Source organism: Tachyglossus aculeatus, chromosome X4, assembly GCF_015852505.1.
Source record: "Tachyglossus aculeatus isolate mTacAcu1 chromosome X4, mTacAcu1.pri, whole genome shotgun sequence".
In the NCBI taxonomy this organism is placed as follows: domain Eukaryota; kingdom Metazoa; phylum Chordata; class Mammalia; order Monotremata; family Tachyglossidae; genus Tachyglossus; species Tachyglossus aculeatus.
The window spans coordinates 3,033,008-3,048,204 of NC_052098.1; the positions used below are offsets into that span (position 1 = coordinate 3,033,008).

The window sequence follows — 15,197 nt, forward strand, 5'->3', positions numbered from 1 at the left end:
AGAGCCGGGATTAGAATCCAAGACATTTTGACTCCCAGGCCCGGGCTCTATCCACTAGGCCTTGCTGCTTCTCTACACTGTCTAATGATGCACAAATGAACAAAGAGACAGAAAAGAGAATTTTAAGAGGCCAGTATCGCTTCTGATAAACCACAAGACAGAGTGAGGTGAATACAGGGCAGCAAGCTCTATACAAGTTGAAGGTTGTTGTGCTGTGCAGCTTTCTTTCTATGTGACTTGGAGACCTGGACTAGCATAGAAGGCACACCTTGGAGCAATTCCGTCAACTGTTACCTAGGACCCATTCTCAACATCAAATAGCAGGACAAGGTTACCAACAACGAGGTGTTGGAATGCAGTCAGATCACTAGCATTGAAATAATGCTCGCAGAGGCACAGCTTTGAGGGTGGGATGACAGCACGATACCCAAGCAGCCACACCACACCATTAGAGTGTAATTTTCTTGTGAGCAAGGAACATGTCACTTCTCAGTTTTATACAATGTTTGAGACTTTCAAACTTTTTTAGGCTAAATCAAATTAGGAGCAATAGAAGTGAAGCAAAATCTACTATATTAATCAATCAGTGGTATTTTCTGAGCCCTTGCAATGCACACAGCACTGTATTAAGCACTTGGAAGAGTACACTACAAAAGAATTAGCAGACAAATCCATGTGCAAGGACAACCCAGAAAGGAGTGGAAGAAGAGGAAATGAGGGTTTAGTTGGGGAAGGTCTCTTGGAGATGTGCCTTCAGTAAGGCTTTGAAGGGGGGGAAGCGATCATTTGTCTCATATGAAGAGGGAGGGCGTTCCAGGCCCGAGGCAGGACGTGGGCGAGAGATTGGTGGCGAGATCCAGGTACAGGGATCCAAAGCAGCCAGAAAGGGCGGGGTGATTGGAAATTTTGTCTGTGTGCAACTGTGAGCAGGGACTGGTCTCAGAGTTCTGAATAATGCAGAAGGTTGAATCAGACATAATGCCACCAGTTAGTCATGCCCCTGGTGGGCTTCGGTGTCAGTGGTGTCGGGATGCTGTATGGGTCTCCTAGGAAAGCCTGTCACTGCAATGCAATTTCCCCTCTAATGGTGATATCTGTCATCATTTAATGGGTTTGGAGTGTTACTCGGATTAGAAGCCAAAAGCAAAAACACCCGGCAACAGCCCCACAATTCTGCGAGCTTATTTTCTCCTGGAACTTCATGATAGTTCTTAAAGTCTCCCCCTGTGACATGAGGCTCTGGGATCAGTCAATCAATTTATAGTATTTATTGAGTGAATGCTCCATGCAGGTACTGCTCCCTTCTGCGTCACCCTTGCACTTCGGTTTGCACCCCTCCCTCAACCCCACAGCGCTTAGGGACAGCTCTGTCATTTATTCATTGTCAGTCAATCATAATTATTGAGCACTTACTGTTTGCAGAGCACTCTACTAAGTGCTTGGATGGTACAATACAACAATAAACAGGCATATTCCCTGCCCCCAGTTAGATATTAATGTCTGTCTCCCCCTCTAGACTGTAAACTTGTTGTGGGCAGGGAACGTCTGTACCAACTCTTTATATTGGACTCTCCCGAGGGCTTAGCAAACAGTCATTGCTCAATAAATGCCATTGTTTGATTGATTGATTTGTACAAAAGTGAATAAACACAATCTCTGACCTCAGGGAGCCTACAGTCTAGCAGGGAAGACAGATACTAATTACAGGTAGGGGCAAACAATCAAGTTTAAAGATGTGTACATGAGTGCCATTGGGGGAGGAAGTGGGGTGACTACCTAATTTTAGGGGTGCTTCGGGGGTGAAGATTCAAGGGCATAGGTGGTACAGAAGGGAGAGAAATAGGAAGAGAAAATGAAAAGTTAGTCAGGGAAGGCTTCCTGGGGGAGATATGATTTTAATAAGGCATTGAAAAAGGGGAGAGTAGTGATCTTCCATGGCTATGAAGAGGAAGGGAGTTTCTAGCAGGAAGGAGGCTCGCATCTCCTCCTGCCTTCAGGACATCTCCATCTGGATGTCTGCCCGCCACCTAAAACTCAACATGTCCAAGACTGAACTCCTTGTCTTCCCTCCCAAACCCTGCCCTCTCTCTGACTTTCCCATCACTGTTGATGGCACTACCATCCCTCCCGTCTCACAAGCCCGCAACCTTGGTGTCATCCTCGACTCTGCTCTCTCATTCACCCCTCACATCCAATCCGTCACCAAAACCTGCCAGTCTCAGCTCCGCAACATTGCCAAGATCCGCCCTTTCCTCTCCATCCAAACCGCTACCCTGCTTGTTCAAGCTCTCATCCTATCCCGTCTGGACTACTGTATCAGCCTCCTCTCCGATCTCCCATCCTCCTGTCTCTCCCCACTTCAATCCATACTTCATGCCGCTGCCCGGATTGTCTTTGTCCAGAAACGCTCTGGGTATGTTACACCCCTCCTCAAAAATCTCCAGTGGCTACCAATCAACCTATGCACCAGGCAGAAACTCCTCACCCTGGGCTTCAAGGCTCTCCATCACCTCACCCCCTCCTACCTCACCTCCCTTCTCTCCTTCCACAGCCCAGCCCTCACCCTCCGCTCCTCTGCCGCGAATCTCCTCACCGTGCCTCGTTCTCACCTGTCCCGCCGTCGACCCCCGGCCCACGTCATCCCCCTGGCCTGGAATGCCCTCCCTCCCCACATCCGCCAAGCTAGCTCTCCTCCTCCCTTCAAGGTCCTAATTAGAACTCACCTCCTCCAGGAGGCCTTCCCAGACTGAGCCCCCTCCTTCCTTCCCCCCTCCTCCCCCTCTCCATCCCCCCACCTTACCTCCTTTCCTTCCCCACAGCACCTGTATATACGTATATATGTTTGCACGTATTTATTACTCTATTTATTTATTTATTTTACTTATACATATTTATTCTATTTATTTTATTTTGTTAATATGTTTTGTTTTGTTCTCTGTCTCCCCATTCTAGACTGTGAGCCCACTGTTGGGTAGGGACTGTCTGTATATGTTGCCAACTTGTACTTCCCAAGCACTTAGTACAGTGCTCTGCACACAGTGAGCACTCAATAAATACGATTGATTGATTGATTGATTGAGGGTTTAAGCCAGGTGTCGGCAACAAGAGAGGCGAAAATAAGGCATGGTGAATATGTGGACATTAGAGTGCCCAGGGTGTGTTGGGAAGAGCGGTGAGGATAGGTGGGAGGCAGAGAGCCGATTGACAGCCTTAAAGCCGATGGTGAAGATTCTCAGCTTGACGCAGAGGGGAATGAGTGCACTCCCGTGGGATTGCTGAACTGGTGATTGGGATGGGCAGAAGAGAGTACTTGGCAAGCGATCCGACGGTACAAGACTCCAACTTCCTGCTAGGCTCTCGCTGGTGGGCAAGGGGTGACTGGGAGGACAGAGGGTGAGGAAAGGGTACGGCGATGGAGAGAAGAACCTAGGGACCCCTTTTCAAACCAAGTCAAATGATAATCCCTGGGAAGGTCGGACTTGCAAGTGGTGTTCATTCAGTCATTCAATCGTATTTATTGAGCACTTACCGTGTGCAGAGCACTGAACTAAGCACTTGGAAAGTGCAATACAGCAACAGAGACAATCCCTGCCCACAACAGGCTTACAGTCTAGAGGCAGGGAGACAGACATCAGTACAAGTAAACAGGCATCTATATAAATAAATAAAATTACAGATATATACATGAGTGCTATAGGGTGGGGTGAGGGGGGAAGAACAAAGGGCACTCCCTTTGTGAGGGAGTGTGTGGAGTCAGGGTGACGTGGACGGGAGTGGGAGCTGAAGAAAAGTGGGGCTTAGTCTGGGAAGGCCTCTTGGAGCAGGTGCACCTTCAGTAGGGCTTTGAAGGGGGGGTAGAGAGTGATTATCTGGCGGATTTGAGGTGGGAGGGCATTCCAGGCCAGAGTTAGGATGTGGGCCAGGGATCAGCGGTGGGACAGGCGAGATTGAGGCACAGTGAGAAGGTTAGCGCCAGAGAAGCGGAATGTGCGGGCTGCAATGTAGAAGGAGAGAAGGGAGGTGAGGTAGGAGGGGGCAAGGTGATGGAGAGTTTTAAAGCCAATAGTGAGGAGTTTTTGTTTGATATGGAGGTGGATAAGCAACCACTGGAGATTTTTGAGGAGGGGGATGACATGCCTTGAATGTTTCTGTAGAAAGATAATCTGGGCAATGGAGTGAAGTATGGACTGAAGTGGTTGGGAGGTGGGAGGAGGTTGGAAGGTCAGAAAGGAGGCTGATGCAGTAATCTAGGCGGGATAGGATGAGTGATTATACTAACATGGTAGCGGTTTGGATGAAGAGGAAAGGGCGGATCTTGGTCGGGTGGATTTTGCCATTCCTGCCCACTTCAGGATCTCCTGGCTCTGCTTCCAGGGATGGCGAACTGGAAACTCTCAACTGGATGGGGTTAGAGGCCTCTCCTTCCTGGGACATTAGTGAGGATAGTGGGGTTGGGTCGGCTGGTCACAAGAGAAGATCCTGCTTGGTATGTGCCTGTGATATATATATATATATATATATGTATGTATGTGTATGTGTGCGTGCATGCGTATAGGGGGTGGATACTCATATGATTGCTGCTTTGGAAATTTCTCTAGACTAAGCTTATTGTTATTCTTATTATAGTTGTTAAATATTTAGTATGTGTCAAGCGCTGTTCTAAGCTCTGGGTTGCACACAAGTTGTGGTCAGGGAAAGCATCAACTAATTTTGTTGTATTGTACTCTCCCTTATTAATAATAATAATAATAATAATAATAATAATAATAATGGCATTTGTTAAGCACTTACTATGTGCAAAAAAAGCACATATCCTCCAAGAGGCCTTCCTCCACTAAGTCCTCATCTTCCTCTTCTCCCATTCCCTACTGGATCACCCTTGCACAAGGATTTGTACTCTTTATTCACCCCTCTCTCTGCCCCATAGCACTTATGCACGTATCCGTAATTTTAACTATTTATTTATATTAATGTCTATCTCCCCACCTCTAAACTGTAAGCTCGTTGTGGGTGGAATGTGTTTACCAACACATTGTTGTACTCACCCAGGCACTTAGTACAGTGCTCAGCATGCAGTGTTTAATAAATATGATTGATTGATTAATTAATAATAATTAATAATTATGGTATTTGCTAAGCATTTACTATGTGCGAAGCACTGTTCTAAGCGCTAAGGTAGATACAAGTTAATCAGAGTGGACACAGTCCCTGTCATACATGGGGCTCATAGTCTAGGTAGGAGGGAGTAGGATTTTATGGATGAGGTAACTGAGTCACAGAGAAGTTGAGAAGCAGCGTGGCATAGTGGAAAGAGCACAGGCTTGGGAGTCAGTGGATGTGGGTTCTAATCCCAGCTCCGCCACTTGTCTGCTGTGTGACCTTGGGCAAGCCACTTCACTTCTCTGTGCCTCAGTTATCTCATCTGTTAAATGGGGATTAAGACTGTGAGCCCCATGTGGTACAACCTGATTACTTTGTATCTATCCCAGTGCTTAGAATAATGCTTGGCACATAGCACTTAACAAATACCATAATTATTATTATTATGATAATGATTAACTTGCCTGATTATCATCTAATGTTTGCCTTTTTAGTAGTCAGTAGCCTACTTAGAGAAGCAGCTTGGCCTAGTGGAAGAGAGCATGGTCCTGGGAGTCAGAGGACCTGGGTTCCAATCCTGAATCTGCCACATGTCTGCTGTGTGGCCTTGGACAAGTCACTTTACTTCTGTAGGCTTCAGTTACTTCATCTGTAAAATGAGGATTAAGGCTATGAGCCCTCATTTAGCATGATCGAGAAGCAGCGTGACTCAGTGGAAAAGAGCCCGGGCTTTGGAGTCAGAGGTCACGGGTTCAAATCCTGGCTCCACCAATTGTCAGCTGTGTGACTTTGGGCGAGTCACTTCACTTCTCTGTGCCCCAGTTCCCTCACCTGTAAAATGGGATTAAGATTGTGAGCCCCCTGTGGGACAACCTGATCACCCTGTTAGAGAAGCAGCATGGCTCAGTGGAAAGAGCACGGGCTTTGGAGTCAGAGGTCATGGGTTCGAATCCTGGCTCCACCACATGTCTGCTGTGTGACCTTGGGCAAGTCACTTAACTTCTCTGAGCCTCAGTTACCTCATCTGTAAAATGGGATTAAGGCTGTGAGCCCCCCATGGGACAACCTGAATTTAGAACAGTGCTTTGCATATAGTAAGCGCTTAACAAATGCCAACATTATTATATGTGGGACATAGACTATTCCAACCTGACTGTCTTGTACCTACCCCAGTGCTTAGTACAGGGCCTGACATAGTTCTTAACAAATACCCTTAAAAAAGCCTCATTTTCTGCATTTGTAGCACTGCCTTGTGTTCATATAATGAATTTAGTCTTCAAATATGGCACAGATGAATTCACGTAAAATCCGGATTTATGCTCCCAAACACTATCAATCAATTAGTAGAATTTATTGACCACTTACTCTGTGTAGAGCACTGTACTAAGAACTTATGTGTAAAGCCCCTTCTATGCCCAAAAGCTCACAGAAGGAAGACAAAAATCTCAACCTTAGCAAAAGGACTGGGATTTTTTCTGTTGCGCATGCAGGGTTTAGGAGGGGAATTTATTTCGAATACAGTAGTACTTCCTTTCACAGTAGTCCATTTATTTCTCTGCGCAGAGTGTTTCTTAAGTCTAGGGACTCTTGATTAGTGGAACATTTTTGTTACATAGTATTGTAGTATTTGTTAAATATTTACTATGTGCCAGGCACTGTACTAAGCGCTGGAGTGGATATAAGCAAATAAGGTTGGACACAGTCCCTGTCTCACGTGCGGTTCACAGTATCAATCCCCATGTTGCAGATGAGGTAACCAGAGAAGTGGAGTGACTTGCATAAAGTCACAAAGCAGACAAGTAGCAGAGCTGGGATTAGAAATGGTTGATGCCAGTCAATGGCATTCATTGTCTGCCTACTCTATGCAGAGCACTGTACTAATGGCTTGGAAGAGTACCATTGTGTCATTAGACATGATTTCTACCCTCAAGTTGCTGACAGTCCACTCTGTAAACTGTACTAAGCACTAGGGAGAGTCTAATAAAGTTAGTAGACATGATCCCTGTCCTCAAACCACTGACAGTCTGTGTGCAGAGCACTTTCCTGACCACTTGGGAGAGTCCAATAAAGTTAGTAGGCACTATCCTTGCCCTCAAGGAGCTTACAGCCTACTGTGTGCAGAGCACTGTACTGAGCACTTGGGAGAGTCCAGTAGAGATAGTAGGCACTATTTCTGCCCTCCAGAACCTGAAAGGACATTATGGAGTGTTTCTCGGCTGACAGAACTAGCCTGCAACCCTTCTGGCAGTGTTCTGTCCTCCAAACTACAGACAAACAATTTGGGGAGTTTTCTCCATTGTAGTCTGAGAAAGTTCTGTACTTTAATTAGAACTATTTGATATCTTACCCTTAGACTTCTGTTGTGGGTGTGTGTTTCTGAAACTTGAGAGATACCCTTGACCCTTGATAAAAATAACCATGTTTTTCTTTATTCCCACGAAGCATGTCTTCAGTGGACTGGTAGTTCACTGAATGAAGTTCAAGGTGACTTCTTAGATTGGAGTGCCTAGAGGGTTTTGTACCTGTGTATTCTCTCCCAGCACGTAGTACAACGTCCTTCACACAGCAAACACTTCAATTTTATTACTACTACTCTTCCAAATCCCTCTTGTGATTTTTCGGATAGAGACTGACAGGCTGCATTCCAAGCAGAGGGACACGGAAATGTTACACTTTTTGGTCACTGACAAAAATCAACGTTGGGGAGGTACAGCCCACTGACCCCATCTCCAGCTTCACCCCGACGTCCCAACATCAGTGCATCTCCCCGACTGACAGAGCGTTTCAGGATTTCCCTGTCCTTCTCTCCCCCGGCTTCTCGTCTTCCATCCCTCCACCGAATTCCATCCCAGATAGGCCTCAAAAGAATGGGGTGAAGGGAAAGGGCAACTCAGGGCTGTCAGTCAGAGTGGTCATGACCTATCAGGAGGCATGCACAAGAAAGCTCCTCCATGACAATTCCCTACAAGCACAACCTGCCATTTTCCAGAAATAACAATAATAATAATAACACTAATAATTGCAGTAATTGTTAAGTGCTTTCTTTGTGCCAGGCACTGTATCAAGTGCTGAGGTAGATACAAGATAATCAGGTTGGGCACAGTCCATGTCCCACATGGGGCTCTGAGTCTTAATCCCCATTTTACAGATGAGGGAACTGAGGCCCAGAGAAGTGAAGTGACTTGCCCAAGGTCACACAGCAGCCAGATGGCAGAGCTGGGATTAGAACCTAGGTCTTTCTGACTCCCAGACCCGTGCTCTCATTAGGACATGCTGCTTCTCAGCAGACACAAAGTGTGACAAAAGGCAGCCCCCTGCTTCCAGGCAAGTTAGTAGTCCATCAGTCAGTCAAGCGTATTTATTGAGTGCTTACTGTGTGCAGACCACTGTACTGAGAGCTTGGGAGAGTACAGTACAGCATAGCGTAGAGGATAGAACATGGACCTGGGAGTCAGAAGATCATTGGTTCTAATCCCGGCTTTGCCACTTGACTGCCGTGTGACCCTGGGCAAGTCACTTCACTTCTCTGGCCTCAGTTACCTCATCTGTAAAATGGGGATTGAGATTGTGAGCCCCACATGGGACAGGGTTCTGTGTCCAACCTGATTTGCTTGTATCTACCCCAGCACTGTTCTCTTCCGAGAGAGTCAAGAAGTTCTCTCTCAAGTCAAACCAAAATCTCTCTAGGTTCTGTTAAGCTCATTTCCTTATGTTTGAGCCTCAGAAGACCTAGGAGATGAGCTGACATGTATGTGTAGTTTAGGCATAAGAGGAAGTAGTGTCTTTTATGATAATAATAATAATAATAATAGACACATTCCCTGCCCACAGTGAGCTCACAGTCTAAAAGGGGATACAGACATTAATATGAATAAATAAATTACAGATATGGACATAAGAGCTGCAGGGCTGATTAAGGGGTGAGTAAAGGGAGCAAATTAGCGTGACGCAGAAGGGAGTGGGAAAAGGAGAAATAAGGGCTTAGTCAGGAAGTCCTCTTGGAGGAGATGGGCCTTCAGTAAGGCTTTGAAGGTGGGGAGAATAATTGTCTGTCAGATATAATAATAATAATAATAATAATGGTATTTGTTAAGTGCTTACTATGTGCAAAGCACTGTTCTAAGTGCTGGGGGGATACAAGGTAATCAGGTTGTCCCACGTGGGGCTCACAATCTCAGTCCCTATTTTACAGATGAGGTAACTGAGGCACAGAGAAGTTCAGTGACTTGCCCAAAGTCACACAGCTGATAAGTGGCAGAGCCGGGATTTGAACCCATGACCTCTGACTACCAAGCCCAGGCTCTTTCCACTGAGCCACGCATTCTTCTCTATGAAGAATGAAGGCATTCCAGGCCCGAGGCAGGACGTGGACAAGACGTCAGCGAGATCGGGGTACAGTAAGTTGGCATTAGAAGGAGTGAAGTGTGTGGGCTGCGTTGTAATAGAAGAGTAGTGAGGTGAGGTAGGAGGGGGCCAGGTGATTGAGTGCTTTCAAGCTGTTGGTAAGGAGTTCCAACTCAGGACAAAGCTTTTGAAATGTGGAGGTTATCCACCAGATTGCTCATCAGGCAAGGTGCTTAAATGTCCTTATGAGGCGAGAGAATGAAGTATTTGATTTTTCTAGGGCGTGGTATCCCCATTAGTAGTGGAAGAGCAATCAACAGCGTAATGACATTTTCCCCCCACCTCCATCACCAGCGAGAAGCTGAAGAGCTTTTATGGACACTTCATCTGCCCTCTGGGGGTGGAAGAAGAGATGTTGTTTTGGCATGTTACCTTGATTGACTGATGCAGCAAAAGTGAATCCTGTCAGGTGGAAAATCATGTCTATTCTAATTTGATTAGCATATTTGTATTCTGCCTCGATTTTGGGCTTGTCATCCATTCATTTATTTGATTTGGGGGGATTTTGGTTCTTTCACTGCCTGGAATCTCGGCTCAAGCCATTGGACAGGCTAGTGTGTAAGACCACTTGGGAGCCTTTCTGGCTTATGTATTTCAGCCCATGTTCTTTGCTACTCTTCTCATGCTTATTTTTTTTTATGTACTGTTTCAGCTCACCCACCTTATACCATGTGCTTTAGAGTGAAATTCTACCCACACGAACCCTTGAAGATTAAAGAAGAGCTCACCAGGTATTTTTGTCTTTTGACTGTGCATTTAACTTACGCTATTAATGAGCCGGGGGATTGTGCGTTTGGCTGCAAGGATCTCCCCCAGTCTGTGGTGCAATGTTCTAACAAGGCATATGCTGAACTGAACGCGAAATGTTTCTCTTAGCATTTAATTGCCTTTAGATTTTTCAAACAGTTGTCTTTGGGAGTGTAATTAAACTGCACAAATGAGCAGTGGTTAGAGGGGAGGGGCTATCAGAAAGCATCCTTCAGCAGGTGCTAAAAATAAATAGAAAAATGCTCGTAGTGTTTGGTGTGTGTGGCTTTTCCCAATTTCCACAGGCCAGTGTGACCACACGAGTTGCTTCTTCCCTCACCCTGAACGCTGTTGGCTGAATGAGCCAATTCTTCTATCTTCCAGATGACCTCTCTGGATCCCTGCCAGGCTGGTGATTCTAGCATTAGTCCACATTGTTGTTGAGCAGCATCTTTAGCTGAGCAAAGCTGGGGGGAGGCCAGGAACAGACCTGAGCTGTGGCGAAGTGGTGAAACAGGAATTGTTCCCCTCAGGTGGTGGGATGTGTGGGTTAACAGGGCCATGTCCAGGATCGGGCAGATCAGGGCAGTTGCCCCAGATCCTCAAGGGGTCTGCCTTTTCTGGCAAGTGGCAAAACCGCTCAGTGCAGGGCCAAGTGGTCCTGGGAACCATTTGCTCTAGGATCTTGCTGCAGGGGGATGGGATATCGTGAAAGTCCAGGGGGAGTGATTTAAAGGTGGATCTACTGCGCTGACAGCTAGCTCTCCTCCCCCTCCCCATTGCCTCTGATGCCCCACAATTCGTAGCGACTTTGGTGAGGTCAGGCAGAGAGAGGTGAATGAACCCACTGGCCGGACTGTACAATATTTGTCATGGTGATCCCACCCCAATTCATAGAGCATTTGCTAAACAATGGGGGCAAGGAGGGGTCAGAGGGTCCTGAGTGAAAATTTTCTCAGAAAAGCCTGGAAACGGGATGAGGGGACCCAGAGAAGCAGCACCCACTGTGGGTGTAGAGAGAGGGTAAATATCTCATTGTCTCATCATTGATCTGCCGGTGTACCTGGCCCTCTCCCTTCCCCACCCGGGATAATGGGTTTAGAGTCAGGGAACCTGCTTCATACTTCTGCTCCCGCCCCCTGAGGCACAGTGTTTGGTTTAGATTCATGCAGCGATGACATTCCCTTTTGAGTGTATCTCCCAGGCGGGGAAGTCTGGGGGATGAAATGACTCCAGGTCCACCAGTGGAAGCTGACCTGACTCTCTTTGAGTGTCAGGGTAGATGGCCGCCTCTCTGTGGATGGACCGAGCTGCAGAAGCAATGGAAAATGTCTCTCAGTGGACTCAAGTCGATTCGTGAAGTGAGCAAGTGGCCATTTTGGAGCAGGAGGACGGGCGATGAGAGTCCATAATGGGGATGGAAGTGGATCTTGAGAGATGTTCCTAATCTTGTGCTTTTGGAATGAGTTGTTCGGCTAACAGGATGCAGATTCTTTGAGGAGGCATTATGCAAGTTTTGGGGAGAGAGATATTTGAGGAAAATAATTCAGTCGGGTCAGCTATTGCACAAGCCTCTCATTCAGCTTGCCTACCCCAGACATTTCACACTAATGAATCACTAAACTAGGTAAGATGTGTGGATGAATGTTGTGAACCTGCAGATCAATCAATCAATCAATCAGTTGTATTTATTGAGCGCTTACTGTGTGCAGATATGCCGGGGTGATGGAGGCGGATTGGGAAGACAGAATATTGGGCTCGATGGACCCCCAGAAGGCCTTGCTTTGTGTGAAAAATAAGTGTTCGGCCATCAGTGCATCTCTTGGGACTCCAAACCACTTTAGAGAACATGGAGTGCTCAAAACCTAAAAATTCCAAATATAACTCCAAGGATCACATGTGTTTCTGTTTATTAATTTTCTGTACTGAAATTGGATTGAGGCTAGCATGCATGTGTCTTATCTGCCATGGTATTATAAAGTCTTTTGTGACAGAAGGAAAAAGGCCCCAAGCTTAACCGAAAATAGTGAATCCACAATAATCCATTATGATCTTCGGAGAAAACAAATACCAGTGTGGAAGAAACCAAGTATTTTGTGAAAGGTGGATTATTTCAGGAAGCTTTAGGGAAGCTGTAGTTTTAATTCTGCTTTGAACACACAGAACGCAATCCTTTCTTTCACAGCAAACCATCACATTCTACTGTTTCTTACTCCCAAAGTTGTAAAATTGGGAAAGAAAAGCTTCGTGTTGAGGGATGGCTGCTCTGTTATTAAACCAAATAACTCATAACTGTTGAGCGGGCATGGCCTTTTGATTTTCACTTCCTTGGAATTTTAGGACATGTAAATGTAATAATATCAAGACGATTCTGTTGAAGATTGATGCAAAGGATGGATATGTTATTTAGAGTAGGAAACATAGCACTTCAAGTATAAATTATGAACGACTACTGAGTATTGACCATCCTTCTGGCTTTTCTATTTAGTGTTACCTCCTCAGAGATGATTAAAGCAGTCTTTACCTTTTTGGAGGAGACCAAAACCATCTTTTCCAACATTATGAATAATCCAGGGACTCCCTCTTCCCCCACCCTCCAAACTAAGCTTTAGGAGTCAAATGTTCTGGATTTTGTTCCCCAGATATTTCACCCTTGTCCTCTCCTGCCCCATCATAGTCACAGGAATTATGTTTGGAATGAACAGAAACATGGTAGGGATCTCTGAAAATTTCTGATTCATCAAAATCACAGCAAGCGTCTTCATGTTTTGGCTCTACTGATGCCGTGTCGAAGAGATTGCTGCCTCTTAATCTTTGCTCCACCAGCTCTTACTTTCACTTTGTGTAGCTTGGAGTTGTGATTGGAACAGTGGAAATAGCATTTTCAGGGCTATTATTTAGCATTTATTAAACACCCGCAGTGTGCTGGCACTGGTCTTTAAAGCAGCGATTGCTGTGGTCCATATTCCCTAGCTTTCAGTGTGAAAATGAAGGGCAAGATAAACTAGCCAGATCCTGACAATCCCAAAATGAGACCCTTTGTGTGGCTCTGGTGTTATCAGAGGAAAGAGGACCAGGTCATAAGGGAAATTTTAGTCATATGGAGAAGATTTATTGTAGAAAGGGTGATATGATTGTAAAACAAACAAGCCTTTATAGGCTCTTCCCCTACATACTGAGGAAACTGAAAAAAGTAGAGAGTTCTAATGAAAAAGAGACTATTACCTAGTTTAACTAGCTGGTCCATTTTGGGATGGACTAGATGGCACTGTGCAAAATAATTATGGGAAAAAAAGAAGTCCAAGATCATTGCAGTGTTTGTAAAGCACTTACCACGTGACAAGCACTGTGCTAAAGCACAGGGGGTAAATATAGGATAATCAGATTGGATACATTCCTTGTCCAACCTGGGGCTCACAGCCTATGGGGGAGGGAGAACAGGTATTGAATATCCATTCGGCTGGTGAGGTAACGGAGGCCCAGAGAAGTTAAGTGACTTGCTGAAGGTCACACGGCAGGCAGATGGAGGAGCCGAGATTAGGACTAGAGTCTCTTTCCACTCGGTCACATTGCTTCTGTGCTGATAACACTTGTGCCACCCTGGTAGGCAGTCCTGTGGGATAAGACCAAGCTGATGGGACAGGAACACAGATTTGACTTAAAAGCTTGAAAGGAGGTGAGGAAATATCTGGTGAAAATCATGGCAGGATTTTTTTTACAGTAACAATTTTTCTAGCTTTTAATTCCTTTAATTGGAAGTCCTTTTTGTATCTTGTCAGTCAGAAAGAGAATGTGTGTGGTCTACCCCCTAATGGGTAATTAAAAATGAAAAAAAAAGGAAGGAAGGAAATTTTAGCAGCCTGTTCTAGCTGCACAGCATGGTGCAAATGCACATGGACTGGTAAAGCATTTGGGAAAAGGACTGAAGGTGAAATGCTCTCATAGAAATAGCTGTTTTCCTCAGTCAGGCTGCTTTTTGTGACAAATATACATTAGTTCATATCAGTAATTTCTCCTCTTCTCTCCCTTTTTCACCAACTCTGCAACTTCCCAGGAGACTCAACGACAAGCCCATCATGGCAGAGAACAAGGCTTCTTTCCACTGAGGGGCAAAAACATCTCGTCCGGCTTGGGCCATATTTCTGAGATTTGCTCTTAGGCGGTTGGCGAATAAATGTGGTGCCCATTTCTATCTAGGCTTCACAGGGTTCCCTATCAATCTGCGAGTTTTTTTTTTTGTAAGGTATGGGTCGGGGTGGGGGGTTGGGCAACTTAGCTGTACGAACACATTTATTCCTTTGAGTATCTGAGGAAGTTGGAAAGAGAGAGGCTTATGGGTTCATTTTCTAGGGGACATACAGGTGTGTGTTCATGACGGGTGGGGATGGAGGGTGAAGTTGGATGTGCTTATTAATCCAGAGTTCAAAGAGTTTTCAACATTCCATGCTTCAGGAGCTCAGAGCCTTCAGCTCAGCTATAGCCTTGTTTCTTGTTTCCTTTCATTCAAGTTTACCAGGATTCCCACATTAACATTGGCTTTGGGTATTGTGGTTTGTCCTCTTTGGCCCCCTTATTTAGATTATCCCCATTTCTGGCCACAAAATGTATGGTCACCTGCCTCCACCAAAGGGTTTGTTTGTTTAGGCTCAAGATTCAAGGCAGGATCAAGGCCATAATGAGTTGGACTGTTGAGCAATAGTAGGCAAACTCAAGGTCTGGAGTAAGATTTTTTTTTAATGCTATTTGTTAAGAGCTTACTCTGTGCCAGGCACTCTACTGGAGTAGGTATGAGCTAATCAGGTTGGACACAGTCCCTGTCTCATATGGGGCTCACAGTCTTCATCCTCATTTTTCAGATGAGGTCACTGAGGCCCAGAGAAGTGAAGTGACTTGCCCAAGGTCACACAGCAGACAAGTGGCAGAGTGGGGATTAGAACCCAGGTCCT

General features: G+C 45.6%; 1 protein-coding gene across 4 annotated transcripts in view; it reads left to right on the forward strand.

The window, feature by feature from the left end:
* Window positions 1-15,197, forward strand: part of FRMD3 (FERM domain containing 3) — a 264,744-nt gene that overhangs the window by 160,209 nt on the left and 89,338 nt on the right. For all 4 annotated transcript variants that reach the window (XM_038769693.1, XM_038769696.1, XM_038769694.1 and 1 more), the window contains one exon: window positions 10,157-10,235. In XM_038769693.1, the coding sequence (XP_038625621.1) occupies window positions 10,157-10,235 (79 nt within the window). The remainder of the gene's footprint in view (window positions 1-10,156; window positions 10,236-15,197) is intronic.